The sequence below is a fragment of the Arvicola amphibius genome, chromosome 11 (assembly GCF_903992535.2).
Source record: "Arvicola amphibius chromosome 11, mArvAmp1.2, whole genome shotgun sequence".
NCBI classification, from domain to species: domain Eukaryota; kingdom Metazoa; phylum Chordata; class Mammalia; order Rodentia; family Cricetidae; genus Arvicola; species Arvicola amphibius.
Genome location: NC_052057.2, coordinates 74414512 through 74431127, shown reverse-complemented (window position 1 = coordinate 74431127; position 16616 = coordinate 74414512). Strand labels below are relative to the sequence as shown.

Below are 16616 nucleotides of genomic sequence, written 5' to 3'. Positions count from 1 at the left end.
TTTAGGGGGTTGTTTACAAGTTGTTACTGGTCATAGGAAGAATAAAACCTAAACAAAAGAGTTACGTTCTAAGATCTCTTTCTAAAGGCAAAAAGGGGATATGATACAGGAACAATAAAAAAGGAAGATTATTGATTCTACTTTAATCCAAAAAAAACTATTAACTTCAAAATATTTTACATTAGTATGGATTTTGGTAAACTGGTACAAATTTAAAGTTAATTTTATTATACTTATGCATCTTCTGACTCTTGTTTGGGGTATTGTGTTTATACAGCTCATTTAAAGATATAATGTTTAATTAAGAAATACAGATTAATAGTCATCTATAATAGTCAAACTCATAGTCATGCTAGGTATGTTTTCAAGGTCATACAGATATATTTAGATGAACAACAGATGGTCTTCCAACACTTCTAAGACCTACAGAATATGCCATTTAATATGTTTACTAACCTAAGACTTTTCATGGCAGTTGAGACATGTCTGCTCCTAATACTATCAATCTACTTCAAAAAAGGATGATGGGTATCAAAGAACCTCTATATGGAGTTTACTTTCTTTAGGGCAAAAGCTAGCCATTTGGGCAAAGAAACTGCCCTTGCCTCAATTGCTGACAGTACAGAGTCAAAACTAAACCAGCAGGACACAAAAAAGTGACTGCCAAACTTTGCCAATACACAGCACGACAGTCCTTCAAAATTCCTTGCTTTCCAAAAGTGTCTGTCAGATATACTAGGCCTGTAGGCCAAAGTTGGATGCCCCAATGTACAGAAGAACTTTGGATGACTGTCTAGACAGATAGATGTCCCTGTTGTTAGACAACATGACACCTTTCTGGGGTCTTTAATGGCGCTAAGGACTAAATAATCAGACTTAGAGTTTTCTTTAGTTATGATAAAAAGGTAAATAAATTAAGGTTTGAAACTTTAGACTCAGAAAGATTAATAACAGACTATTTTCTCTAAATTTGCCAAATACAAAAGGACTGGATAGTGTAACTAAAATTCTTGATAACCATTTTTGTTGTTTATCATTTTACTATGTTAAAGTCAAAACCTTCCTTTTGTATTAAGATAAAAAGGGGAAATGCTGTGGAATAATCCTCCTGTATACTGTGAAAATGTGTTGCTTTCATTGTTAATATAAAGCTGATTGGCCGAGAGCTAGGAAGGATTTTCTAAGCAGAGAGAATGCTGGGAAGAAGGGCAGAGTCTGAGGAGTCTCAAGCCAGATGCAGAAGAAGCAGTATGGGAAGTTCATAGATGAGATAAACCAGCCTCAGGGCAGCACATAGATTAACAGAAATGGGTAAAGTTGTAAGAGCTGGCTGGAGGAGACAAGCCTAAGCTATTGGTTGAGCATTTATATTTACTAATAAGTGTCTGCGCACTTATTTATTATTTGGGAGCAACTGCTGGAACACAGAGAAACTCTGGTTCAGCTCACAGAAGCCACATGTGGGCTCAGACCATCTATATCTCATTTCCAGATGACCTCACACTCACTTCTGACCTCTACAATTCACTCAGCTGAGTGAAGCATAATGGAATGCAGTAAAATAGTAGTCACTATAATCACACAAACGTTAAAAACAATGTGTGTGAAGTCTTATGATGAATATGAAGTTTTAAAAAGAAGTCAGAAATTTTTTCCCTTTTAATATAAAATGTGAATTAATTTATCTAATATATTTTTCTTATTAAATGAGACAGGTATGCTGCATCCTGAGCTAAGGTACTGTTATTAGTTTTAAAATATTTATTCTTTGATAACACCATACATGTATATATCTTGATCATTTCCCCCACTGTTCACTTCTCAATCACCCCACACCTCCCCTCCATGCCTCCAACATACTATTTTTTAAAAAACCAAAAATTAGGCCAGGGGGTGGTGGCACATGCCTTTAATCCCAGCACTCAGGAAGCAGAGGTAGGTGGATCTCTCCGAGTTTGAGGCCAGCTAGTTACATAGAGAAACCCTGTCTGGAATGGGGGAGGGGGGATTGGACTGGAGTGACAGCTCAGCAGTTAAGAGCACTGGCTGCTCTTCCAAAGGACCTGGGTTTGATTCTTAGCACCCACATGGCAGGTCAAAACCATTTGTAACCCCAGTTCTAGGGGATCTGATACCTTATTCTGGCCTCCTGAGGCCTCATGTATGTAGTACATAGATATACATACATGCAAAACACCCATAAACAAAAAAATAAAATGGAAAAAATAAAATTTTTAAATCTAAAAGTACTTGAATTTTTTCATAATTGTTTTGTTTAGCTTTAGTTTTGAAGCACTTGGGACAAAGTCCAAGGCCTCAAACATAAGACAAGGTTCCTACCACTGTGCTACATCTCATTCCAAAATTTTTTAGAATGGCTTAAACATGACATAATCATCTACAAATAAGGACTCTCTATATATAACTATTTGTCTCTTCTTTAGCAAAACTAAAATTAACATTAAAATAAGCATACTTCTAGTCTTCCTATTTACTGATAGTTTGTTTCAAAACAAAACTGCCTTTCCTACAGTAAAAACCTTACTTATAATAATTAACATGTTATTTTAATTCCCCCTTAAATAATGTAAAACAATATCATTTGTTTCATGACACTAATTGAACATGTCAATTTATTCTATCAGAGTGATGCTGAGTTCCCAGTAACTCAACGTTTGCCCTCTCATTCAGTCTGAAATCAAGGAGAAGAAAAGCAACTTTATTCAGTGCTGAAACTGAACCTAAGATCTGATGCATATCAGGCAAATGCTCTACCACTGAGCTGTATGCCCAGTTTAAGAAAACTCTTCTCAAAATATAAAAAATACTCCAGATATCAATTTAAATGTCCAAAATTCTCACCTAAGTATAAAGTACATCTTTTTTCTCTACTCCATCTAGCATTGCCTGTTTAATTCTACTAGATCTTATCTTAATTTAATACTCCAGCTTATTTGGATGAACCAAATCAAAGACAACCATATCAACCTTTTTCTTATGAAAGAGTTAGAGAATATAAAATCTAAATGTTCCCTGCTGTGTTGTTATAATTAAGTTGTTTTGTTTTGTTTTTCGAGTCAGGTTTCTCAGTGTATCTCTGGCTGTCCTCTGGAACTCACTCTGTAAACCAATCTGGCCTCAACTCACTGAGATCTGCCTGTCTCTGCCTCCTGAGTGCTGGAATTAAACTATGTGCCACTGCAGCCCAGCTTGTTATTATCACTTTTTCCAATTTATTGAATTCATATCCTAAATAGACTAAAACAGAATTTTTTCAAAGAAAATAAAATTTTAGTGCTTTTAAATCTCTCTACCTATTGCATTTTATACGCTTTTTCAATTTAACCCATCATTACATGGAATGTCAAGTCTTTAAAAGCTTAATATAATACAGAAAAAAATACAAATCAAAGATTTTAAGTCTTTAACAATTATTATTTAAGAACTTTTTTGAGTATCCTAATACAGAACACTGTAAAACAGGCTGGAAGAGATGTAAATCATAATCAAGCAACCTCAAAATTGCAAATTAAAATGAGAAAAAAAAGTGTTTATATTAAAATGTAAAGTCACCTATATTTTTGGTTGTGAGCCTAGCCTTTAACAGCTGGCCGGGCAGTGGTGGCACACTCCTTTAATACCAGCACTTGGGAGGCAGAGGCAGGTGGATCTCAGTGAGTTCAGGGCCAGCCTGGTCTACAAAAGTGAGTTCCAGGTCAGCCAGGACTGTTACTCAGACTTTCTCAAAAAACAATAAACAAACAAACAAATAACTAAATAAATGTGAAGTCACATTGAAAACACTCTACAACTAAGAAAAAGCATAAAAGAATTAATATAAAGGACTAATAATCAAATACAAGCATATAAATTCATTTCTTACAGATGGAAGCCTCTTTCTTCTAACTTCATTCTCAGCTGACATAAGAAGCAACTCAAGTTCCTTTATTTTTTTTTCCTTATCAGGATCTTCATCAACAAAGGGTTGCTAAAATAAGTTAAATAAAAGAGAAAAACAGGCACCATCACAATTGCTTTAAAATAATGTTTTCCTTCTTATTTTCTTCTATGTAACCTATAATAAAGCTTAATGCTACTAAATCCAAATGCTACTAACGTTTTCATGATACTAAATCAATGTATCACAATATCTCTAGAATCTAAAAAGGTACTTGGCAAATATTTTCAACTTTGTAAAAAAAATTGGGGAAACTTAAATGTACAAAAAGAAAGACATAGCCGGGCGGTGGTGGCGCACGCCTTTAATCCCAGCACTCGGGAGGCAGAGGCAGGCGGATCTCTGTGAGTTCGAGGCCAGCCTGATCTACAAGAGCTAGTTCCAGGGCAGGCTCTAAAAAAGCTGCAGAGAAACCCTGTCTCGAAAAAACCAAAAAAAAAAAAAAAAAAAAAAAAAAAAAAAGAAAGAAAGACATTATTTCAGGCATGGTAGTACACACCTGTGATTCCCCAACTCTAGAAACAGAAAGAAAGGAGGGTTTCAGGTTTAAAGCTAACATGGGCTACATGGTAACACCCTATGTCTCCAGCAACACCTAAAACCGTGCATGGTGGCCAACACTAGAGAGGAGCAAATGTGAGGACTTCAAATTCAAGGGCATTCTTGAGTACTTGTCAAGTTCAAGGCCAGTCTGGGCTATGTGACCAACAGCAAAAAACTAAACAAACTAAAAAGCATATTACATTAACTACGTATCAAAAATATACATTTGGAACATTTTAGATAATTCCCTTGTAACATATTTTATACCTTCAGCAGCTGTTTGAAAGATTTAAGCTACAAGACTGAACAAATTACCACACTGGTGCTGCTAATCACTTCATACTTTTATGGTTTTATATTTTTCAAATCCATTTATACATTTTCCTTTAGTTTTATAATATTCAAAGTAAAAAACAAAACAAAAAATCCAACAATGTTCTCTTTAATAGAAAATTAAATGAGTACTAAACTTCTATAACTATGTCAAAAGCTTTCTTTTCTCTTTCTTTCTTTCTTTCTTTCTTTCTTTCTTTCTTTCTTTCTTTCTTTCTTTCTTTTTCTTTCCTTTTTTTAGTGAGGGATGGGTACAGAATCTCGTCTCAAACTCACATCTTCCTGCCCCTAACTTCCCAAGTGCTGGGATCACGGATCTGCACATATCACTAGGCTTCCTCTATTTTTGTTTTCATTTGTTTGATCTTTGTTGTTTTCACTTTTTGAGACAGGTTTTATTCTGTAGCCCTGACTGACCTGACACTTACTTGCTACGTAGCTCTGCTTGTCTTGAGCTGTGGCAATCTTCCTGCCTCATCTTAAAAACTGGGATTACAAGTAAGCAATGGATGATAACTGTCTTCCTTTGTATTTTTGTTATAAATACAACTTACCTGAATAAAGGCAGATGTCTGAACATGTTCAACACAATTGCCATCAGGTGATACATACTGGTAACCAGGGATCTAAAGAGTAAGTAAAACATTGCTATTACAGGTTATACATTTTTTAAAAAATCTTATGCCAAGACAGCCTGTGATAAAATGTCAACATTAAGAAATAGAACATTAAGCAGGGTAGCACATGTCTTTAACGCCAGCACTCAGGAGGCAGAGGCAGACAAACTTATGTAAGATCTCAGGGCTTGATGGTGCGATTCTATCTCAAAACAAAAAAACCAAAAAAATAAACTAATAAAAATTTAGAAATTGGATATTGTCTAATAACTTTGAAAACTCAAAACAATACTTTTTACTTAATAATTGTTTTGCCTATCCCTAGAATATACTGATAAGTGTAGGGGAAAAAAATCTATATTTTAGATTTGTGTTTTTGTCTTTTGTTTTTGTGAGACAGGGTTTTGTTATGCAGCCCAAACAGCTTGGCGTTAATTATGTACCTGAGGCTAGTCTCAAACTTCTGATCCTCCTGCCTCAGCCTCCCCAGAACTGAAATTACAGGTGTCTATCACCACACCTAGTTTCTAATCCTACTTGTATCAGTCAATCAGTTCATTACAACATTACCTCCCTACCGCATATATTTGAAAGTCAGCTTTTGAGGGTTGACTACAGGAGATAATAAATCATGTTCCTACTCCTATCACCACCTAATGTCAATCTCTAAATTTAAAAAAAGTATAAATGTATTAGAATTCGGTGAGCATTAGTAAAATATATGAGATGTTTGTAAAAAATCTGGCAATCAAATACAAATAAATATAATTGGTATATATTCTGTAAGGATCTACCTAAATCATTATTTAATGCAAAATCATTGTTCTAACCTAGAACTTAACTTTGACAATACTCAATTAGAATCATGTATCACTCAACTTGGTAACTCCAATAAATTAGAAATTTATTTTTCTCAAACTTTCCAATGAAAATATGCCACAATATTTTAAACCAATGTATTTTTCTTCATGTCACACTTCTCAAGAAAAATTAAAATTATCTTCTTTTTTTTTTTTTTTTTATTTTTTGAGACAGGGTTTCTCTGTGGCTTTGGAGCCTGTCCTGAAACTAGCTCTTGTAGACCAGGCTGGTCTCGAACTCACAGAGATCCGCCTGCCTCTGCCTCCCGAGTGCTAAGATTAAAGGCGTGCGCCACCACCGCCCGGCTAGAATTATCTTCTTAATAGTTTAAATTTTAAATGTATAATGCTTTCTAAATTATTAAATAGGAAACAATTCTTAAAATACTAAAAAACTCCTTATCATTCCAACATATTTTGGTTGATATTGTCAAACACTTCCTTAGCAACAACTAATTTATAAAATTATCTTTCTGTAAGTCAAAAAACTTTGGTAATTTTTCTAAGACAGAAGCAAAACCTTATAGTTTATGCTATGGAAATCTAGGACTCTGAAGAAAATATGTTAAAAAAACAAAACATTAAAAACCTTAAGGTGAGGTTTCAGTATAATTTCCTATTTGTAAATGAAGATGTCAGTACGTTAAGAGGTTCTTTTAAAAGTATGTCTAACAAAACTTAGTGATGCTCATAAAAAGTAAAATGAAATAAAACCCGAGGCTCAGGAAGCAGACTTTTTAACACTATGCCCCGTTTTATCTTTCATTAGGTGCTTAGTCCTGACAGTCTTAATATTTTATGTGAACAGAACTAAGAATTGCTCATCATAAACACATAAGACACAGCCAGGAAAAGATAAAGCCAAATTTCTTACAGGTGGGTAAATGCATGCTCTAAGGGACAAGACAGAGCTCATCAGTTTGAACTTGAGTAACCTCTAGAGAAACGGAAATCACCCAAGTGAAGAGCAAAGCAGAACAAGATCAAAGACCAACTATTTACTGTTCCCCAAAGGGATGTTTAAGTGATGTCTTACTGCTCCTTTAAACTGTGAGTCAGGTAATACTACAATTACACAGAACAACGTTTGAGGAGAAACTACAGTAGATGTGAAAGCACATCTTTATGTCCGCTGGACCATAACTACAAAGCATTAAAGAATATTGCTATATGCTACATTTCTTAATGTGAAAATCGCATATAAAAGGAAATTTTAAATGAAATTTATACTGAAATATTTGTCAAACTTATGGCTTACTTTTTCAGTTGGAAATTTAAAAGTCTATCTGTGTCACTGCCCAATATAAATTTTACTTGTCCTAAAATACCAAGAACCTTTCCCATATAGCAACTAAAAAAAACTGTTTTTAAATAATAAAGATATTAAAAATATGTGCCTGAACAGGTATGTAAAACTGATTCTGGGTTTGCAAATGGTCCATAGTCGCACAAGGTTTGTGTTGAAGTTTTGATGACGACCGCTCTGATTTTATTCCATCCTGTAAGTAGCCCTCCTGCTCCACTTTTCTTCGCATAGTAGAATTCCAATGATTTTTGATAGAATTATCAGTCCTAAGAAATGAAAGTATATCATTTTTAAAGGGAATCCAAAAATTTTAGCACTGTCTAGCATACACAAAATCCATAAAACACACTTTTACAACTGTTGAAATAAGTATTTAAAAGGTCCCTGCTGATACAGAGCTTAAATTCTTACTGAAAGCACGGCAATAGGGAAGACAAAGAAATAAATAGGAAAATTATCATTGCAGTATGGATAACTAAAATAGGATGAGAAGTTAGTAAGTGGGGTAATTTTGGTTAGGGGCACAGGAAAGACCTCTGGTGAGATGACAGTGAAGCTGAGATCTTTAAGTCGAGACTAAACTGGCAGTACAAGAACAGAAAAACATCCAGCATGAGGCCATCAGCCTGCAGCCCCAGCACTTGGGAGGCTGAGGTAGCATGGGACCTCAAGACTAGCCTGGACAACACAGTAAGAACCTGCTCAAATAAAAACAGAAAAAGAAGAGCCTTCTGGGTAAAAGGCATACTAAGTACAAAAGCCTCACTCCAGGAAAAGGAAAAGGAAAAAACAAAACTAAGGGGTAAAGTGCTTGTCTAGCAGCCTATCATAAATGAGGTCCTGGGTACAATCCTCAATTCCATTAATAAAAAAAAAAGGAAAGAAAAATACAAATTACAGATTGCAAGTATTCTTTACCATTTCTTAGAGTATTGTATTTACAGAACTTATGAATTTATGGCTCATCAGCTCTCTTTTTATCCAAGGTTCTTTTTATAAAGGTGAGCCCAGTGCTGCCTGTAGCGAGAATCCCACCCTGCATAGGACAGACACTGGAACCTACACTGCTAAAACCCCAAGACAGGGCCTAAACAAAGAAAATAAATGGTGCATAAAACACTGATTGTATCAGAAGTTCACAGGCCAGGGTTAGAAATGATGAAAGAAACAAAGACATTAATGTTCCCGCTCATATAATTCCAAAGTATACAAAGATTACGAAGGAATACATATGAAAGCATATTTGTTACTATGAAGTACTACACAGAGATTACAGCTATACAGCATGAGGACATATAGTCTGAGTAAGATATGAAGCTATCTAAGGTAGCTGGTCTGCTGTATGTGCTGGCAACTGCCAGAAAGTATCTGAGCAGCAGAATGAAGAGTGTATTAGCACTGCCTTTGAGGAAAATGCTCTACTTCAGTTACATGGGCTATTTTCACAGCTCAAAGTATACCATAATTAAGAACTGAATTTCCTTAACATACTTTCACAATAAGTTTCTTCAATCAATACAATCCCCAGTCTGGTGCACAGTACCTAATGTGAAATAGATCTCTAATTTAGATTTCACTTCACCAACTCGTACAAAGGCTCTGCCTGACTGGCAATAATACAAAAATAGGACTTGTGGAGTAGATGTTGTTTACATAACTTAAAGATCTGAACATTTTATTGCACAAACCAATCATATTCCTTATCACAGATTTATTACAAAGAGTCCCAAATGAATGCTTATATTATACAGTCTAAATTTGAATTATAAATAAAGGAGAGGGGTACTTGCAAGTATACTCAACAGTAAGGTAGTAAAGAACATGCTGAGGCACAGAAAAACAATGTACACTTGTCTATATAAGCACCTTCCAGGAAGTAATTTAGCAATTTCTGCCCAACGGTTTCCCAGCCGCTTATGTGCTTCATATATGATCCTGTCTTCTTCCTCTGTCCAAGATGATTTCTTCACTTCAGGATTCAAGTGATTATGCCATCTTTCTCTGCACTGCTTGCCTATTCTTCCTTTTAAATGTTTTGCAATTAAAGACCACCTTTTTGGTCCATATTTCTGGACTAACTCAATAACCTATGAAGCAAAAACAAAGGTTGAAAAACCATTACCACGAGAGAATTTCAAACTGTAACTCAAGCATGTCAAGGCTGGGATAGTCACCCAACATTTGCTGAGTGCACAAAGGCCTGGGTCTGATCTAAGCACCTCAGCAACAACAACAAAAAAAACTCCAAATTAAGAATTTTATTTAACATAAATACATTAAATTTCAGCTACAAATAAAGTTCACAAAAAGTAAATTTATTACCAGCTAATCCTTCAGCATACAGCAAGATCAAAAATCAATTCCCAAAGAATCAAAAATTTCATAAGTTAAACTATTTTCTTACAAAATTAATTCAAAAAACTACAAAATTTTGAGATTTGTCTTTTCTACTCTTACATCTTCAAAAAAAAAAAACAAGAGAAAATAAGCTTCAACTAAAAGTCAAATAAGTCCACTAGGAAGCAGAAAAGATTTATAATTACTGGTTTTTCATTTTCTCCTTATCAAACTGAAAAAAATAGAGTTTGCACATTTTCTCCTACATTTCAAATTGTTTTTAATTTACCTAAAATTAGAATAACAGTTTATCTCCTCAGCCTGACCTACTTCACTGCTATTTTGACCCATTGTCAAATATCACATCATAATCATTCTATATTGATGGATAGTTTAACAAATATCTATTTTTTCATGATATGTTTCTACTTGTCATATTTTGGAAATGAGGTTTAAAGATTAAACGTACGTGCAGCTTTGGTTATTGTTTTTGTGGTTGTTTTCACGATATTAGGTATGTTTAACAAGTGCTCTATCACTGAACTATATTCCCAGCCCTTTTCTTACTTTCTATTTTGAGACAGGGTCTCATTAAGTTGCCCAGGCAGGCCTAAACTTGCAATGTCCTATCTAGACCTACTGAGTAACTAGAATTATAGCCAGTGCCACTAGGTCCAGCTATTAAATGTCTTTGAAGATCCCACATTGTATTCTATTTACTCATCTTTATTCATTATTATTTGCATGTTTATGATTCACAAGTATGAGTGTAGGCACCCACAAACCATACAGAGGACAACTTTCAGGGGGCAGTTCTTTCCTCCCACTTTGAATTCAGGGATTGCACAGAAGTTGTCAAGCTTGCATAGCAAACCACAAGTTGCACCAGCCCCAGATCACACATTTTAAAACTTATCTTTGGTCATCAAGAAAAACCAGCCAGTCCTGAGACTAATGAAGTAACTTTCTGTTTGTTTGCCCTTATGGGTACTAATAATTCTCTAATTCCCCAAGTATACTAGTAATAAGCAAGCTTTAAGGGGCTTGAATTAAAGAGCAATTCCTAGTGGAAGGCAGATGTTTCTATTCTAATCCTGGGTTCATTTACAGTCAAGAGGAAAAATTAAGAATGATTTCCTTACATATTAAGTTACTAAATGTGAAAAGAAAATTGAAATCCATTTTTAATGCTCATTAAATTTTGACAGGAAACTATGCCTTAAATGTTGCTAAATCAAACTTTTTTTTGAAAATGAAAATCCTTACGATTTGTACATTTTATTAATGTCTGAGAAATATTTTGGGGGCACATACTATTTATTTCTAGACCTATTCATAGTGACAGTATTTCTTTTTTGCTTCAGTTCAGTTGTTTTTTTTAAGTCACTTTTTTATTGATTTTATTGAGCTATACATTTTTCTCCACTCCCCTCCCTTCCTCCCCCTTCCCTTCTACCCTCTTCCATGACCCCCATGCTCCCAGTTTACTCAGGAGATGTCTTTTTCTACTTCCTATGCAGATTCATGTATTTCTCTCTTAAGGGACCCTCTTTGTTGTATAGGTCGTCTGGGGTTGTGGACTATAAAGTTGGGCTAAACGAAACTTTAAATAAAGCATTATTCCTTTAATAAATAAAGCCCTCAAAAAAGACTGTATTTATTACATGTGGTTTGACTCATTTTTGCCTAGGGGGTGGGAGTTATATTTCAAGACATTCAACATTCTATTCTTATATACAGCACAGCCTCCAAAGAACAGTACCAAGTAACTTAAAGTATGAACTGGAAGATAGTTCAGTTATTAAAATGCTTTCCTTGCAATCATGAAGACCTGAGTTCCATCCCCAGAAATACATTTTAAAAAAAGCTGAGCATAGTGGCATCCACTTGCAATCTCAGTAACAGGGTGGCAGAAAGGCAGATCCACGATGCTCACAGGTCCACCAACCTATTCTTACTTGTCAAGTTTAAGGCCAGTGAGAGACCCCAATTCATAAAGAATGCTGGGTGACACTGTCTTGAGGAACACCACCACCCAAGGCAGTCCTTGGGCCTCTACATGTATGTACACACATAATCATACTTTATGTGCTATAGTAAGTTAATATGAAAATAAATCTAGCTGGGCAGTGGTAGTGCAAATGTTTAATGCCAGCACTCAGGAGGCAGAGCCTGGTCTACAGAGTGAGTTCCAGAAGAGCCAGGGCTACACAGAGAAACCCTGTCTTGAAAAATAAACAAACAATAAGTAAAAATAAATCTGATAAATAATAAATAATCTACTCATATATTCTACATACACAGTGAACACAAAGAATATGAACATGGGCAAGTGAATGGTTCAATGGCTCTTGCATTAAGCCTGATGACCTGAGTTTGACCACTGAGACCCAAATGCTGGGTAGGAGAGAACTAGCTACCACAAATTATTCTTTTACCTTCACATATGAGCTGTGGCATGAGCATGCATGCACATACATGTGCCCTAACACATACACAAAAATAAACACTTAAATTTTTTTTTCAGAACATGAACATGAACATGTTACCCTCTGATCTTCTTCTTTAGTCCAAGGACCCTTTATCAATTCTGGATTTAAAACCTTCTGCCATCGATGTTGGCACTGAAAATCAGAACGATTCTGAAAGAATTTGGACATTTTTATTATTGAATAAATATCTCCCAGGAAGTAAATTAGCCCAAATTTAAGTATACCCATATAAACAAAATATGAATCAATACTATATTCAATATCAAACTTTTACATATATTTATTTTATTATTTTATGTAATATTTATTTTACATGCCTAAAATCCCAACTCTGTATCTTTAATTAATCACAGGTTTAGATTGCAAATTAAAAATAATACATTTGAAATTAAAGTATGTACCTCTATACTATCCTTTATAACATAGTAAGACATACTCCATAAAAAGTTAATTCAGCTGTGCAGTGGTGATGCACACCTTTAATCCCAGCACTCGGGAGGCAGAGACAGGTGGAACTCTGTGAGTTCGAGGCCAGCCCGGTCTACAGAGTGAGTTCCAGGACAGGCTTCAAAGCTACAAAAAAAACCCTGTCTCAAAAATCCAAAAAAATAAAAATTAATCCAGGGTTGAGGAATAAATGACAATAGGCAGAAAACTGTATGAAGTGGATATTTGACTTTAGATATAGCAAGTCAAACTCATACAGTGTAACAGCTTAAAAGAAAACAACCCTAAAGGTATCAATAAACTCTATATGGAATTAAAAAAGTATATTTGTAAATGAAGCCCCTTCAAATTATCAATCAATATTAAACATTCTTATAGAAGATATACATTATACTTCAGCTCAGTAGGTTAAAGGTTGACACTTTCGAGAGAAAATGAACTGGAGATACAGCTCTGGGGTATATGCTCCACTAGCATGCACACGGCCCAGGTTCAGTCCTAGTACCAAACACACACACACACATACACACACACACAGAGAGAGAGAGAGAGAGAGAGAGAGAGAGAGAGAGAGAGAGAGAGAGAGAGAGAGAGAGAGAGAGAGAGAGAGAGAGAGAGAGAAACAAAAATCTAAAAATATATAAGGGATATATAAAAATATCTTCTCTGTTAATGCCAGACTTCATTAACTTACTTAAACTGAGCTTCTTCATTTATGGCTTTCGTCTATCAATGCGGATCCATATTAAGACTACTACTTTTTTCAAAATGACTTTCAGATAACTTTGTATCAATTCTATGTTAAATCCAGCATACATAACTTCTAATTTAGCTTGCTTTTATTGAACACCTTCTTATATGTCTAATTCTCACAGTACTACAGAAGCAAGTGACTGAAGGTCAAAGAGGCTAAATAATTTTTCTAAATTAACACAACTGACATTTGAATACATTTTCAGCTAACTCCACAATCTATTTTCTTCCTCCATTATTTGATCTCAGCTTTCAAGTTACAATAAAAGAGACTATGATAATATGGAAAAAACACAGGTAACATCGTTTCTGAAACCAAAGTAATCAACACTGAAATTTAAAATACAGGTAATCTAACTACCCACAATGCTCTAAGAAACAAATGAATACGTGCAAAACTACTTTCATATTTTATAAAATTACATGCTTAGCACATATAACAGTTTAAGATGTAGATTAGTGGTAAAGTGCTTGCCTAAATGTACAAGGCCCTAGGTTCAATTTCCAAAATACATAAAAAATAAAATTAAATTAAAAAAATTATCACAAATATCTGTGAAGTCCTACCCAAACCTAATGCCACTTCTGAATTTTTTTTAGTAGTCTTTTTAGACCCCTGGATAAATGCTGTACAGATTGAGTATCCTTTATCCAAAATTCTTGAGACTTGAACTATTTCAGATTTCAGGTTCTTTTTAAATGTGAAACACTTACATATATAATAATATATCTTGGAGATAGGACAGAAGTCTATAGATAAAACTTATTTATGCTTCATATTATACACATAATCTAATAATTTTATACATGTTAAGTACACCTGGCATTTTTACTGTGACATACGACATTTAGCCAAGTGTAAAACCTTCTACTCTGGCTCTAGGTCAGTACCCAAGAAAGCTGTGAATTTTGAAGCACTTCTGATTTCAGATATTTGGATTGAGGTATTCAACCTGTTCTAGAAAATTACTTTCTAAGCCATTAGCAAACAACTACAAACACACCAGAAAAATATTAACCAGATGTTTTAATACAAATACATTTCTGAAAAAAAGAATCTGTAAACTAATACCTTAAGTAAGACCTGATATTACAGAAATATTATAGAAATACACTTCGCATCTCACTTACTTGAAGATGACTAGCGATTAGAGTCCAGTCATCAGTTCCATGCTGTTCAACCAACTTCTTTAACTTGTCATCCTATTAAGAGAAGAATAAAAATTAAAAATTTTTCCCCACCCTTGGCATGTAGATAGTATTCTCACTCTCTCAAGTCATGTCTGGTACTCATTTTGAGAAGAATTAAAGTCATTATCACACAAATTCCTCCATTTACTATACTGTTTCAGTAAATCTGAAAGAACCAGCTGTTTATGTCATTGGTTTGTTTTTTGGCTTGGGTTTTTTTTTTTTTTTTTTTTTTTTTTTTTTTTTTTTTTTTTGCTTTTGTTGTTGTTGTTTTGTTTTTTGAGACAGGCTTTCTCTCTCTGTTAACAGCTCTGGCTGTCCTGGAACTCGCTCTGTAGACCAGGCTGGCTTTGAACTCAGAGATCTCCTGCATCCACCTCCCCTGGGATTAAAAGCTGTACCACCACTGCCTCACAATGTCATACATTTAAAAAAAAAAAAAAAGAATGTACAAGTGAGTTGATAATTTGTTCTCACATTGTTTTTATTATAATGTTGTTCATAACTATAATAGTATTAACTGATAAATATGAGACTAGTAAATTTTGCCAGGTAACTACCTCATCTCTTGTCCATTTGACTCTGTTCCAGAGCTTTTTCAGTCCTTTTTGTTGAGGTACTTCATAATCATGATCAGCATACTGAAGGTCGTCATCCTCATCCTCACTACAAAATAATATAATATGTAAGCTCAAAATTTTTATTTAAATTATTAAATTCAAGCTCTAAGTCTATATATGCAGGTGTGACTAAAGAAGCTACTCAGAATAAACAATATAGTCTCAAGATTAAACAAAGTTTAGAAAATTAAGTCCTAAAGGAGAAGATGGGAACAATAGAGGGTACCGGAACATATGTAGCACGAAAGCAAGAGAATAACTATTTGAGGAAAAGAAGGAGAGCTTTGAGGACAGGTGAGCAAAGGAAAATCAACAAGCTACAGGTTCAGTGAGAGACACTATCACAAAAAATACACTGGAATATATTGAGGAAAACACCCAAGATTGTGTTCTGGCCTCTACAAGCACATGAACATGTGTGCATGTGTACACACACAGATATAAACACACATACAGAGAGAGAATAAAATTAAAATAGTTGAGGACATGAGATGACCCATGAAAACTGATATAGTGAAAAAATCAGAGCTTGGGTTGATATGGAGTGAAATAAGGAAAAGGGAATTTTCAAGAATGAACCCTAAAGGAGGCAAGGCTCTATGATAATCTGAGTAGATGGTACTGAGTAGTCAGAGGGCTGAGAAGTAATGAGCATCTGAAAATGACACTAGCATTTATTTAAAACTTTTCAAGTACCAAAGATTATAGCAGTCTATTAAATTTCCCTCTAAAAATTTCACAACAGGGGCTACAGAGATCCTTTAGGGGTTAAGCATACTTGCAGATCCTACAAAGGGCCTGGATTTGGTTCCTAGAACCCACAACCACCTATTCTAGGGGACCCAACACCCTTTTCTGGTCTCCCCAGGCACCAAGAATACACACAGTGCTTGTGTGCACACACACACACACACACACACACACACACATACAGGCAAGCACTCATATACACACACACAAAATATTTTTTAAGAAACCTTGCTAAGCATGATGGTACATGTCTTTAATCCCAGCACTCTGGAGGCAGAAGCAGATGGAAGCCTCTGTTTGAGGCTGGCCTGGTCTAAATAGGGAGTTCCAGAGCAAGTGTAGCTACATAGTGAGATCCTGTCTAAAAAGAATTTAAATAAATCATAAAGAAAACAAACCACAACTATAA

General features: G+C 34.8%; 1 protein-coding gene across 4 annotated transcripts in view; it reads right to left on the bottom strand.

Annotated features, from left to right (window-relative positions):
- Mybl1 (MYB proto-oncogene like 1) overlaps nucleotides 1–16616 on the bottom strand; it is a 38753-nt gene that overhangs the window by 14890 nt on the left and 7247 nt on the right. For all 4 annotated transcript variants that reach the window (XM_038348153.1, XM_038348155.1, XM_038348154.1 and 1 more), the window contains exons 2-8: nucleotides 15398–15503; nucleotides 14778–14849; nucleotides 12504–12596; nucleotides 9484–9704; nucleotides 7709–7883; nucleotides 5389–5460; nucleotides 3884–3988 (exon numbers count right to left, since the gene is read on the bottom strand). In XM_038348153.1, the coding sequence (XP_038204081.1) occupies nucleotides 3884–3988; nucleotides 5389–5460; nucleotides 7709–7883; nucleotides 9484–9704; nucleotides 12504–12596; nucleotides 14778–14849; nucleotides 15398–15503 (844 nt within the window). The remainder of the gene's footprint in view (nucleotides 1–3883; nucleotides 3989–5388; nucleotides 5461–7708; nucleotides 7884–9483; nucleotides 9705–12503; nucleotides 12597–14777; nucleotides 14850–15397; nucleotides 15504–16616) is intronic.